The 14,196-nt window shown below is 45.1% G+C and overlaps 1 protein-coding gene across 1 annotated transcript in view; it reads left to right on the top strand.

Moving 5' to 3' along the window:
• The window catches only part of SNX7 (sorting nexin 7), a 50,510-nt gene that overhangs the window by 19,903 nt on the left and 16,411 nt on the right, over window positions 1–14,196 (top strand). The window contains exons 3-7 of the mRNA XM_083444969.1: window positions 752–862; window positions 1,802–1,966; window positions 3,582–3,786; window positions 4,441–4,640; window positions 8,922–9,008. Of these exons, the coding sequence (XP_083301095.1) occupies window positions 752–862; window positions 1,802–1,966; window positions 3,582–3,786; window positions 4,441–4,640; window positions 8,922–9,008 (768 nt within the window). The remainder of the gene's footprint in view (window positions 1–751; window positions 863–1,801; window positions 1,967–3,581; window positions 3,787–4,440; window positions 4,641–8,921; window positions 9,009–14,196) is intronic.

Below are 14,196 nucleotides of genomic sequence, written 5' to 3'. Positions count from 1 at the left end.
AAATGCACTTTGCCCATTTTTTAAATTAAAAAAACCATACAACTAGTCAGTTTTGAAGTCTCCCTGAGAAGAGCTGAGTTTCTAAGGACCAGCTTAGATAATAGAGTTGGAAGGGACCTTGAAGATCATCTAGTCCAACCCCCTGAAATGCAGGACTTTTTGCCCAAATGTGGCGCTCAAACCCAAGGCCCTGAGATACACCAACTGAGTTATCCATCCACTGCTTTGAGTGCTTGTTTTTTTTCTTTTCTCCATTTGTAAATGAAGGAGAGGATAGGCAGCTTGATCTTATGCATATTTGCTTGGAAGTCAGTCCAATTGTATTCAAGGGGGGGGCAGCGAGGAGCTTGTTCCCCAGTGCACAGGAAGATGCCACCCATTTTAGATTCTTCTCTGCAGGTTCTTCTCAAAAGGCTACTTAAAGCTTAGACGTCTTCAGAGCATGCTGTAAATACAAATTTGGCAAACTTCCTGTGCTAATCTGTGCTGCAGTAAGACTGAATGATCTCATGAACCTAGCTCATGCTCAGAGTCATGAATTGTAGTTCTGCTCTGGCTGTGTGCAGTTCTTCTGATACAAAAGGACCTCTGTGCCGAAGCGGAAGTCCCATTCATAGTGGCTCCTCAATAATCATGCACTGTTTGCTTTTAAAACACTCATTCTCTCCGCCAAATAGCCATTATACACCACGAGTGCCTGAAGGCCTTTTCGACATATGCATCATTTGACTGTCTTCTATATGTTTTCTAGACAATGCGTGGTGAATTCGACTCCAGTGAGTATGAAGTTAGACGACGCTATCAAGATTTCCTTTGGTTAAAGGGCAGGCTTGAGGAAGCACACCCAACTCTCATCATTCCTGTAGGTCTAATCAACTCTTGCTTTGTTAGGCAGAAAGCTGAGATTGAAAGAAGAGAAAAAGCACATTGGATGTGCTAAACTGATTTCTTAAGAGTGATAAGTGGTAACTGTTCTTTTTCTGCAGTGTACCCTCTCCCTCATATTTGTTCTAATAATGAAACCACTGCATACAGTGGTGCCTCGCAAGACGAAATTAATTCGTTCTGCGAGTTTTTTCGTCTTGCGAATTTTTCGTCTTGCGAAGCACGGTTTCCCATAGGAATGCATTGAAAATCAATTAATGTGTTCCTATGGTCAAAAAAAGTCCAAACAAAGCCAAATTTGGTACAAAAAGAGTTTATTAAGTGTCAAAGTGGTCCTTCCAGAATTCCCGCAGGGTGATGTTGGTGCAATCAGTCAAGCAATGCACCCTGGGTATTAACGGTTTTAAGAAAAAGGAAACAAACTTGCAAGACGTTTTCGTCTTGCGAAGCAAGCCCATAGGGAAATTCATCTTGCGAAGCAGCTCAAAAAACGAAAAACTCTTTCGTCTTGTGAGTTTTTCGTCTTGCGAGGCATTCGTCTTGCGAGGTACCACTGTATTTTATTTTGACTTGGTTCGCATGTAACACTAAACCATGTTCTAATGTTTTGAAGATAAGCCTAAGTGAGCCTTGGGCTTGCACACTACCCCCCTCCTCTTACCCTTTGAGCCTCTGCTTTTATTTTAGATGAATCACAGTTAGAATAATGCAAAAACCCCAAATCTTAAATGAAAGCAAGCCATGCCAGAGGAGGAGGAGAATGTGAGCCCATTGAATCACTTAGCCTCATTCTTGTGACACTATAAACTATGGTTTTGGGTTACATCCAAAGCAGACCAATATTTTTGGAATGGCTGTTTACATATACATGCACTTATAAAACTGTGTTTTCCCTTCCATTATCTTTCTGCCTTAGCCATTGCCTGAAAAATTCATAATGAAAGGAGTTGTGGAACGATTTAATGAAGAATTCATTGAAACGAGAAAGAAAGCACTGCATAAATTTTTAAACCGGATTGCTGATCATCCCACTTTAACTTTTAATGAGGACCTCAAAATTTTTCTTACTGCACAAGCCTGGGTAAATATTCTTTTTTTATTTTGTTGCGGTGATCATAAAAGTAAGATTTGTCAAGTCTGACCAAAATAGGTACCTATCTAACTGGGTTAGGATGAATTCAGACTATTTCTCCTCCTTTCCCCCAGGATTGTAATTGGGGAGAGGTTGTGCACTAACTTCAGACACCTCTTTTCTTCTCTTGCACCCTTCCACGTTCTCTGCAGACCAAAACTGAGAGAAAGCAGACAGAGAGAACTCCCTGTTTGCTCATTCAGAGCAAAAGATCTCCTCCTTGCTTCTGTCCGGATACAGTCCAGATCAAAAATACCCTGTTGCGTTTACCCTGTGTTTTTGTTTTTTATGGAATATTCAGGGAAAGAGCCTAGGACCTTCTCAGAAAGCTTAGTTGGAGTATCAAAATGCACATACACTCCTCTGTTATGGGAATGCCTTTGAATATTTATAGGCACCAGTTTATTTTTACTTAAGTGGGGGTTATAGACAAAGCCATGCTTTTAAAGCAGTCATTGAAAGCACTGGACAAAACAAGGAACACAAGAACAAAAAGACACGAGAATTATTATTATTACAGTGGTGCCTCGCAAGACGAAATTAATTCGTTCCGCGAGTGTCTTCGTCTAGCGGTTTTTTCGTCTTGCGAAGCAACCCTATTAGCAGCTTAGCGGATTAGTGCTATTAGCGGTTTAGCGGCTATTAGCGGCTATTAAAGGCTTAAGGGATTAGCGGATTAGCTGCTAAAAGGCTATTAGTGGTTTAGCGGCTTAGAAAAAGGGGGTGGGGAGCGAAAAAAAATCTCAAGACTTGCAAGACATTTTCGTCTTGCAAAGCAAGCCCATAGGGAAATTCGTCCTGCGAAGCGCATTGAAAAACGGAAAACCCTTTTGTCTAGTGGGTTTTCCGTCTTGCGAGGTATTCGTCTTGCGGGGCACCACTGTATTATTATTATTACAGTCATACCTTGGGTTACGAATGCTGCGGGTTGTGCGTTTTTGGGTTACGAACCACACCAAACCTGGAAGTACCGGAACGGGTTACTTCTGGGTTTCGGCGCTTGTGCATGCGCAGAAGCGCCGAATCACGTCACACACGTGCGTAGACACAGCGCTTCAGACTGCAAATGTTGCGGGTTGCGAACATGCCTCCCGCACAGATCACATTCGCAACCAGAGGTATGACTGTAATAGGTAATAGTTGTATGCTTCTCATCCGATTGGGTTACCCAAGCCACACTGGGAGGCTGCCAACAAATTAAAACACAGTAAGACATCAAACATTCAAAACCTCCCTATACAGGGCTGCCTTCAGATGTCAGATAGTTGTTTATTTCCTTGACATCTGGTGGAGGGTGTTCCACAGGGCAGGTGCGACTACTGAGAAGGCCCTTTGCCTGGTTCCCTTCAACCTCACTTTTCACAATGCAGGAACCGCCAGAGGTTATACCTTAGTAGAGTGTGAGTTAGCAGATTAATTTTGGCATCAGCGATGGGAACAAAGGTTTATCATGTTTCATATGGACTGTGATGTGAACTTGGGTTTTTACTACATCTTTTTTTTTTTAAGTACGTAAACAACAACTCACCCAAGTCAAAGCTTGATTTCATCCCTTAATTTTTAGGAACTTTCATCTCACAAGAAGCAGGGGCCTGGTCTGCTCAGCAGAATGGGACAAACGGTCAAAGCAGTCGCGTCGTCGATGCGAGGAGCGCCCGTGAAGAACCGCCCAGAAGCATTTACAGAAATGATGGACCACGTGGAGGTGTTTAGCCAGAAAATCAATCTGTTGGATAAAATCTCTCACCGAGTCTACAGGGAAGAGAGAGGTTGGTGGACAAGAAAGCCAACTTTCTTGGCTATTTCTGGTGGGCTTCCAGATTCTTCCTCCTTTCTGGTTTCAGATTCCCCACAGTATGGCAGATTAGAATCCAGCCTATGTTCCCTCTCTAAACTTCATGTATACCAATATGATCTCCATTTTCTGAGTAGGGATGTTTAAGTAATCAAAATGGTACTAGTCACATACAAGAAGGGGATATCAGGAGGCTTGGAGGAGCCACAAGTTTTGGAAAAGTAGTAAACATATTTAGAAAGCCTAGGGTTGAGGAGGCAGAATCGGTCCAACGAGGACCGAGCATGCTCAGTGCTTGCAGAATGCTTACTAACTATTGAGGGTGGGTAAATAGTAAACCTGGTGGGAGGGTGATGGAATGGAGTATCTGGAATTCTAATCAGTGAGACGCCACGCTGCAACATTTTGCTGCAGACCCCACTTGTCCCAAATAGAAATTAAAGAACTATCTGCCATGAACTCAAGACCAGATCTTGGGCTAATTATGTGTTCCTCACCTGTCAAATGGGACTGAACTGGTTTGCCTGTGGCCACACCTTGTTACAGACATTTTGTAAAAAAAATATTATTTTAGAAACGGAATTTAAATGCCAATCCCTTCTCTTCTCTCCTTCCTCCCGTTTTAAAGACTATTTTTGTGAGCTGAAGGAGTTTGGCCCCATCCACACGCTTTGGTCCGCATCCGAAGTAGACCTGGCGGACACACTGAAAGGGGTGGCAAGCTGCATCGACAAGTGCTGCAAGGCGACCGAGAAACAGATGGCAGGGCTCTCCGAAAGCCTCTTCCCTACTCTGCAAGAATATGTGCTGTACAGTGAAATATTAACGGTAAGATGGAACGGGCACTGCGTGGATTCATCTGTCATGGACTCTTGTTTTCAACACCCTTCTGATTGCATTGCTGTAGTGTAAGCAGCCTGTCAAATGACTGCAGTCAGTGTGTTTTCTTAGCTGGTGTTGGCAATGCAGTACTTTGGGTAAGGGCAGCAAGCCTGGTGCTCTCTAGCTGTTGCTGGACTATTAGCTCCCATCAGCCCTTGCCACTGGCCATGCTGGCTGGGGTTGATGAGAGCTGGACGTCCAACAACTCCTGAAGATCTGGCTACCCCCTGGCTTAAGAGACTGAGCATCTGGCCTTTTTATTCTGCATCATCATCATCATGAAAACAATATGCCTCCTATCTGACTGGGTTGCCCCTGCCACTCTGGGCAGCTTCCAACAAATTAAAACACCACACAGTAAAGCATCAAACATTAAACATAGAGGGCTGCCTTCATATAGAATATGAATATGTCATATTCCCTTGACATCTAGAGGGCCTTCCACAGGGCAGGCGCCACTACCAAGAAGGCCACTGTAACTTTATTTCTTGCAGTGAGGGAACTGCCAGAAGGCCCTCAGAGGTGCTGGATCTCAACTGAATCACAGGGGTGGAGATGCTCCTTCAGGTGTACAGGGCCGGAGCCGTTTAGGGTGGGCCTAATGTCCTTGATGGAACATGGGTGGCCCTGTGGGTTAAACCACAGAGCCTAGGACTTGCCGATCAGAAGGTCGGCGATTTAAATCCCCACGACAGGGTGAGCTCCCGTTGCTCGGTCCCTGCTCCTGCCAACCTAGCAGTTCAAAAGCACGTCAAAGTGCAAGTAGATCAATAGGTACCACTCCGGCGGGAAGGTAAAAGGCGTTTCAATGCACTGCTCTGGTTCGCCATAAGCATCTTAGTGATGCTGGCCACATGACTCGGAAGCTGTACGCTGGCTCCCTCGGCCAATAAAGCGAGATGAGCGCTGCAACCCCAGAGTCGGTCATGACTGGACCTAATGGTCAGGGGTCCATTATAAAAATTAATTAAAATCAAATTAATGGCAACCGTTAAGCAAAATTCTGTGCAGGTTGCCAGAGGAGGGAGTCAGGCTGGGCCCTGACCTGGTGGAACACCTCTGTCTTGCAGGCCTCTACTACAATCACAGGATTGGTTGGGGTCCATGGATATAATCCAGACCACCTCCCAGTCCTGAGTGGTTCTGAGCTCTGAAAGCAAACTTTATAGGTAATAGGGTGCTGATGAGTTGTCAGTATCCAGTGAGTCCAGCATTGCATTGTCTGCAGTGCTAGAGTTTTTGTCCTGAGAACCACCTTGAGACCTGCGGGTATAGGGCAGTATATAAATTTAGCTAATTATGTGCTGTAAGCCAACCATGGGACACGGGTGGCGCTGTGGGTTAAACTACAGAGCCTAGGACTTGCCGATCAGAAGGTCGGCGCTTCGAATCCCCGTGATGGGGCAAGCTCCCGTTGCTCGGTCTCTGCTCCTGCCAACCTAGCATTTCGAAAGCATGTCAAAGTGCAACTAGATAAATAGGTACCACTCCGACGGGAAGGTAAACGGTGTTTCCGTGTGCTGCTCTGGTTCGCCAGAAGCAGCTTAGTCATGCGGGCCACATGACCTGGAAGCTGTACGCCGGCTCCCTCGGCCAGTAAAGTGAGATGAGCGCCGCAACCCTAGAGTCGGTCACGACTAGACCTAATGGTCAGGGGTCCCCTTTACAAGCCAACCATATATGCTGTAAGTCGCCCAGAGTGGCTAGAGATACCCAGCCAGATGGGTGGGATATAAATAATAAAAAATATTGTTGTTGTTTAATCATCATCGTCATCATCATCATAGCAACAACAACGACAACAACTCATAATAAATGCCTTCCTTGTTCTCTTACAATGGCAATGGTCCCCACCTGAGAGGTGCCGGAACCGAATTCTGGTGAGTTACGGCTGAAAAAAAGCCCTGGTTGTCCATATCTTCGAGTTTCCTATGAGCAAAATCCTCACCTTTGTTTCAAGGGTGCTGTTTTCTGTCGCCGTAGTCAGCATCTTGAGTGGAAAACTGCCTTCACCTCCTCACTTTCTCACCTCTTAAAGGTTGCCAGCCTCAACACCAGCTCTGATGTGCAATTTCTCTTGAGCAGCAATGCACAATAACTGTTTTCTAGCTAGAGAAACTCAGAAGCAAAAGATGATTTGGAAGGTGGGCCAGAACTTGTGGGTCTGCAGCTCAGAGTAAAATGCGCTTAAACTCCAGTGGCATGAAGAGAACTTTGATGTGTCTGTTTTTCTCTGAATCACATCCAATACGCTTTCATCACAACTGAACCCCCTCTACTTATAGGGTACTTACTAGGAATGGCATAGCATTTTCAAAGCGAAGGGGACAATTTGAAAGCTCCATTCTGCCTGCAATTTTGTGTGTGTGTGTGTGTGTGTGTGTGTGTGTGTGTGTGTGTGTGTTGTATACTGTATATTCTTGTGGCCAATCTGATTGTGCAGCTATCAAAGGAAAATTGGAGGTAGAAGCCTCCACAGCAGTCGAGGAAAAATTGCTCAAAATATATGGCATCTGTATACAACTTGGCAGGATTCACTTGAGAATGTAGCCCTGAATAGCCATTTTAGGCATGGGGGGGGGGGTGTTTGCTTTGAAGCAGCTCTGCTGCTGTTACTCAAACTCTCCTTATCTCAAACTCTCCTTATACATGTTAGGGAACTGTGGATATCAGGGGAAGGTTCTGCCACTCCGTACCGCCCTGTTGGTTTGGATTTTGCCCCAAGTTAGCCCCCTAATGCGGGTGGGACGCAGGTGGCACTGTGGGTAAAACCTCAGCACCTAGGAGTTGCCAATCGCATGGTCGGTGGTTCGAATCCCCGCGGCACGGTGAGCTCCTGTCTGCGGTCCCAGCTCCTGCCCACCTAGCAGTTCGAAAGAACCCTTAAGTGCAAGTAGATAAATAGGTACCGCTTTATAGCGGGAAGGTAAGCGGCGACTCCGTGTGCTGCGCTGGTGCAGGCTCGCCAGAGCAGCTTTGTCACGCTGACCACGTGACCCGGAAGTTTCTTCAGACAGTGCTGGCCCCCGGCCTCTTAAGCGAGATGGGCGCGCAACCCCAGAGTTGGTCACGACTGGCCCGTACGGGCAGGGGTACCTTTACCTTAGCCCCCTAAAGTGCTTCAAAGTATAAGCACTCTGCAGAGATTAAAAATAAGGCAGTCACAACCCATGTGCTTACAGTCTAATGAATGTGATAGATAAGGAAAAGGGGATGAGGAGGGGAGAGGAAAACAAAGGCTGGAGCAGCGTGTTCTTTCTGGAAGGGATGAGGGAAGGAAACTCCTTGCGCCATTCATTTTCAAGACGATGGCTAGAGGCAGGTTGGTCCCCTGCTTGCCATGGCAGTCTTTCCGGGAGACTTTGGGTGCAGCTTCCCTGCGGCCTTCGGTCTCTTCTCTGACGGCAGAGGTCAAAATGTGCTTCCCTTCAGCTTTGCACTCCCTGGGAAGCTGATGGTTGGAGCTGGCTGTTGTTTTCTTCTGACAGGGGTGGGGAAAGCTTTGTGAAATTGCTTCTTGTCTGTCCAGTGGCTGGGATCAAGCTGCTCTCCACTGTTTCTCCTGGGAGGCAGCCTCACAGTAGCTTTTAGTCCCCTGTCCAATTGATGGAGACAGAGGATGCTGCCATGTGATGTATCCTCAATGGATTTGTCTAGTGCTCATTTTAAAAAGTTCAAGTTAGCAGCCATTATCACATTTTTTTGGGCAGCAGATTCCTTAAATTACCGTATTTTTCGCTCTATAAGACGCACCAGACCACAAGACGCACCTAGTTTTTGGAGGAGGGAAACAAGAAAAAAAATATTCTGAATCTCAGAAGCCAGAACAGCAAGAGGGATCGCTGTGCAGTGAAAGCAGCAATCCCTCTTGCTGTTCTGGCTTCTGGGATAGCTGCGCAGCCTGCATTTGCTCCATAAGACGCACACACATTTCCCCTTACTTTTTAGGAGGGAAAAAGTGAGTCTTATAGAGCAAAAAATACGGTAAATATGCATTGTGTACTTTCCCTTATCTGTAGTGAATCTGCCAATTTCATAGGACAAGAGACGGAAATGTCTGTATCCACCTTCTTCCAAGTTTCTAATGAAAATATTTGTTGGGAGCTCCCTTTCATAAGTTATTTAACTGGACGAAACATTGCTCCGTTATATGTATCTCTCTCTCTCTCTCTCATTCTTTCTCTCTCTCACTCACTCTCTTTCTCTCTCTCCTGTTTTGCAATTCAGGGGGTTTTGAAAAGAAGAGACCACATCCAAGCAGAGCTGGATTCCAAAGTGGACGCTCTATATAATAAAAAGGCAGAAAATGATCTGGTGAGTATGCCAACCATTGCTAAATAATAATGGGGTGCTTCTTGCTGTAATTAAAAAATTGATGCCATCGCATCACATAACTGTGCTAATGAAACATGATGGCAAAGGGCTTGCACCAGGCCTCTGCCTTCCTGGGATGCATCCCTCTAGCTCAGTATACTGTCACATTTTACTGGATCACTGACAGAGATCTTTCCTATAATGACTCTTAACTGGAAATAGCTAGGGATTGAGCCTACAGATCTACAGCTCCTGCCCCAGTACTCTTCCAAATACAGGGGTACCTTGGTTCTCAAACTTAATCCGTTCCAGAAATCTGTTCCAAAACCAAAGCGTTCCAAAACCAAGGCGCACGCTTTCCCATAGAAAGTAATCCAAAATGGATTAATCCATTCCAGACTTTTAAAAACAACCCCTAAAACAGCAATTTAACATGAATGTTACTCTCTAACGAGACCATTGATCCATAAAACGAAAGCAATACACAACACACTGCAGTCACACAATCAATCAGTAGCTGAACTGGGTTCCACACAGTCACAAAAACAAAACAAAAAAGAGCCGCAAAAACAAAAATGCAAAATAAAGAGCAAAATCAGACAGACAGTGCAGTGTAACACTCAAAATGGAAGCATGGCACTCCAAACGGAAGTACAACACTCAAAATGGTTTGCAGTGTTTGGGTTCCAAGTTGTTTGAGTACCAAGGCATTCAAGAACCAAGGTACCACTGTAGTAATTTGGTGTGCTGATCTTGAACATACTTAGCAGACCACTTTTTCCTTTCACCATCACCTCTTACGAACCTCTTGAGTGATGATTTCTGTTAAGTCAAATTTTGTAGAAGGATGCAAAAGCACATCATTGGAAACTGCCCCCTCCCATCTACAGATGGTGTCTGGAAAAAGAATGCAAACATCCCCTCTTAGCTACCATCCCTCTTCCTCCCCGCATGTTTGCAAGTTAATCACATGTCAGGAACAATGGATTTGTTTTTTTTTTCTTTCTCAAAATAATATTTATTGAAAATTTTAAAATTACAAAAAAGATAAAAAGAAAAAGAAGGAAAAAGAAGATAAAAACAATAGAAAAGCAAACATCAATCAAACAATATAAATCAAAAAAGTTCAAAATCAAAAAAAGAAAGAAAGACAAAACACATAACACATCAAAGTCCCAAAACCAAAATAAACCACGAAAATTTAAAAACAAATCCAATATTCCCAAATCCTTAACTGTCATAACCTTATTTCATCGACCTCCTCATACCTCCCTTTTTTGTATTCTAGTTATTAATTATAACAGCAAATCCTTTCCATTTTTTCATAATATCCTGTCATTAAATTACCTTGATCTATTTTAGCCTATATTACATAAAAAAACCCTAAAATTTTAAACTTAAGTCTTATTCATACCAATTTCTCCTAGCCTTAACATATTCTTGCCACCCTCTTTTTAACAATTCTGCTAAAGTCGAATAATTTCATTCCAGCATTTTTCTACTATTCATTAATTTTCTAGAACAATCCTAAATAAGAATTTTTTATTTTTTTAAAACTTTCTTCCAATCTTTGAACAATGGATTTGAACCTTGGCTTCCACTTAAGTTCCACACTCCAGCAACTACGTCTTTTATGGTGGGGAAAACAATTCAGGAGGTACAGTTTGCTAGTCTGTGCTCAAAAGAGAGATGATGTCACAGTACTGGTCTTGTATCTCAGATTTTTATCTTGAGCGTGCGCACACACACAAAACACTTTCTAATAGAATTGTCATCCGATTTGTCCTAAGGTAATTTGGAGATTTCTGCTTGGACAAAACATCTGAAAAATGGCAAGGGAAGCAAAATGAGTGCGAGTAAAAACAAGTATCATTTCTTCAAGGGTGTTCCATTGTAGCCCTGAGTTGTCGCTGGCATTTGTCTAAATCGAAATCGTGTCATGAATCTGCAGGTTGCTGCTCAGGCCAGACATCTGAGGAATAAGGGAGAATGTAAGAGAGTTTTGTTGTGACTTGCAAAATTTCTCAGGGAATGCAGAGATGGGAGCAGAGTGAAACGAGCGGTCAGTGATCAAGCTCCACAAAACCACCAAATTGTCTTAATCATGATAGCATGCAATGGAACTCACAATCACAGAGTAGTTGAGGGACAGTCATTCTCCAGTGAGTAAAAGCTTCACCTGTCAACACCTGCCTGTCACACAGTCGTTAGACAGCAGAGCTTCAATCGGTTAAAAAAGCAGAACGCATCTGTAACGGTTCTAGGGGTTGTTCGTGCGTAAGCCGGTGCAAACACCTGGCTGGGTTGCCTGAGTGAACCTTTTCTGTCCGGACAGCCACTCATCCGTGGCTGTCTCAATCGCTGGCAGAATCCGTCAGTGGGCGTTTCTTAAACTTCTTCCAGCAAAGCAGCTCTTTGACGCCTAGTCTTCTCCTACTCTCTCTGCGCAAAAGCCTTCTGCGCAAGGAGGGCGTAGGCAGCGGAGGACCCTTACTCTCTCCGGTGGTCCCCGGCAAGGAGTCATGGGACCGCCTCGCCACTTCCCCCATCTTCCCCCCTTCTCCACTGGTGCTACGCTGATTCTCTTCCCCAGAAGATGAGCTGCCTCTCCCAATCCTGGGACGCTCTCTGGAATCCCTCTGGATTTTGCTCTCTCTCCCTCCGGCAATGATGGCAGTTCCCTGACAGCTTCTTGCTCACGTTAGGCGTGATGACCATACAAGAACATCAGAATCCAAAGCCTATCTAGTCCAGTGTTCTGTTCACACAGTGGCCAATCAGATGCCTATTCTTCCGTCCACAAGTAGGCTGCTGATTTCTTTCCAGTTGCTTTACTGCTTTGTGTATGAAGCTCTGTATGGTTCTGAAGCAATGACAAAACCACGTCTCCCGTAAATCCCACCTCGGTCACTTAGATTTGTGGATGAGGGTGGCTGGAGCTGGCTGGGATGAGGAAAGGAAATTGCCTGCACCATTCATTTTCAAGATGATGGCTGGAGCCAAGCCAGGGTGGTCTCCTGCTTGCCATGGCATTCTTCCCGGGAGGCACTGAAGGAGCGTCTCCACCCCCATCGTTCTACCCGGACACTGAGGTCCAGTGCCAAGGGCAGTTCCCTCACTGCGAGAAGCCAAGTTACAGGGAACCAGGCAGAGGGCCTTGTGGAACACCCTCCCACCAGATGTCAAAGAGAACAACAACTACCAGACTTTTAGACGACATCTGAAGGCAGCCCTGTTTAGGGAAGCTTTTAATGTTTGATGCATTACTGTATTTTAATAGTGTGTTGGAAACTGCCCAGAGTGGCTGGGGAAACCCAGCCAGATGGGCGGGGTATAAATAAATTATTATTATTATTATTATTATTATTATTATTATTATTATTATTATTATTATTCTCTTCTCTGATGGCAGAGGCCAAATTGTGCCACCTTTGGAAGCTTTGCAGCAAAGCATGCTATGACTGGAGGCTGCTTTTGGAGTTGTGGCATCTGTGTGTTCTTTTCTGACAGGGAGGAGAAAACAAAGCTTTGTGAAATTGCTTCTTCTCTGGCCAGTGGCTGGGATCAAGCTACTCTCCAAGTTCTTCCTGGGAGGCAGCCTCATGGGGCTCTTGGCCAGGCGGCTTCCACCACTTCTCCTCATCCAGCCAGGCCCTGACATGTCCTCTCTGGCCATGATAGATAGGGCTGATGAGAACTGGAGTCCAACAACATCTGGAGAGCCACATGCATTGCAGGAGGTTGGACTAGATGACCCTTGGGTCCCTTCCAACTCTACAGTTCTATGATTCTGTGTTGTCTATCTGTCTTTCAAGTATTCAAAATATGGGGTGTCTTTTTTTCACTCCTGCCCCCAACAAATCATATAAACAGCGCTTTTGTGAATTTAAGTTTGGCCTCATTGAGGGGCAGTATTTCAATATGAGTAGGTGCTGGAGGAGACTCTTGAGAGTCCCATGGACTGCAAGAAGATCAAACCTATCCACTCTTAAGGAAATCAGCCCTGAGTGCTCACTGGAAGGACAGATCCTGAAGCTGAGGCTCCAATACTTTGGCCACCTCATGAGAAGGGAAGACTCCCTGGAAAAGACCCTGATGTTGGGAAAGATGGAGGGCACAAGGAGAAGGGGACGACAGAGGACAAGATGGTTGGATAATGTTCTCGAAGCTACCAGCATGAGTTTGACCAAACTGCGGGAGGCAGTGGAAGACAGGAGTGCCTGGCGTGCTCTGGTCCATGGAGTCACGAAGAGTCAGACACAAACAAACAAACAAACAGAAAAATGAGAGTACCCCTAAACATTATTTTTTTTAGAAAAAAAGCACTGCATATAAAATGATTCTTCTTATCCATGAATTTGCAGATGGGGAGCTGAGGCTGTGAATGGCCTCCTAATAAAATTGTGGCAGCGGCTTCCCACAGTAGCACAGTCACATGACGAGGAAAGACTTTGTTTGGGTTACACGAAAACTGGTTCTGTAGATGCTTGGTTGCTGTGCAGAACAGAATCTGGCTCTGTTCAGCAACCCCCCGCCCCTTTCTCTCTGTAGGCAGCGCTTTCATCGACCTTAATGAGCACAACACAACTGTCCAGTTGAGCTTGCCTTTGAAAGCGGATACCCAGAAATTATGACAGTGAGTGGCATGAGCGAGAATGTAATGCGAAGAGTAGTTGTGCCAGAGAAATGGAATCACAAACAGGTCATTAGCGCTGACAAAAGGCTAGAACGCTTGGTCTTTATAGGGGACATCGATTTGTTCCTGCAGGGAAGTCAGCTGTGACGCCTGATAAGAGGGAGGAGATTGGGACCGGGAACAGTTTTGGCAGTCATTTCTAAGACTGAAAAATGGATCTCATCCGATAGGCCATGTGATAAATAGCAATAGCTTCCAAGCTGAAGCGCATAATTTGGGCCGGCTGTGAATTGCCCCTTTCCTGACCCTTCCTTGCAATCGGTTCCTTTAAGAGCAGGTTTGCAAGTTCAGAAAGAACGTGGGACTTGGACCAAAAAGTTCTGGGTCCACAGTCCTACTCAGCCAAGAAGGTCAATAGGAAATCCTGGATTAGACCCATTCTCTCAGCCCAGCCTACCTCTCAGGGTTACATGAAGACAGAACTGAAGGGGTGAAACTAAGGAGGAACCGATGGAGCTGCTTTATACCCAGTTGGCCCTTCAATTGGCTCAG

The sequence above is a fragment of the Podarcis tiliguerta genome, assembly GCF_965153285.1.
Source record: "Podarcis tiliguerta genome assembly, chromosome: 6".
NCBI lineage: Eukaryota > Metazoa > Chordata > Lepidosauria > Squamata > Lacertidae > Podarcis > Podarcis tiliguerta.
Note: the sequence above shows the minus strand (reverse complement) of the source record. Positions and strands in the feature narration are given on the sequence as shown.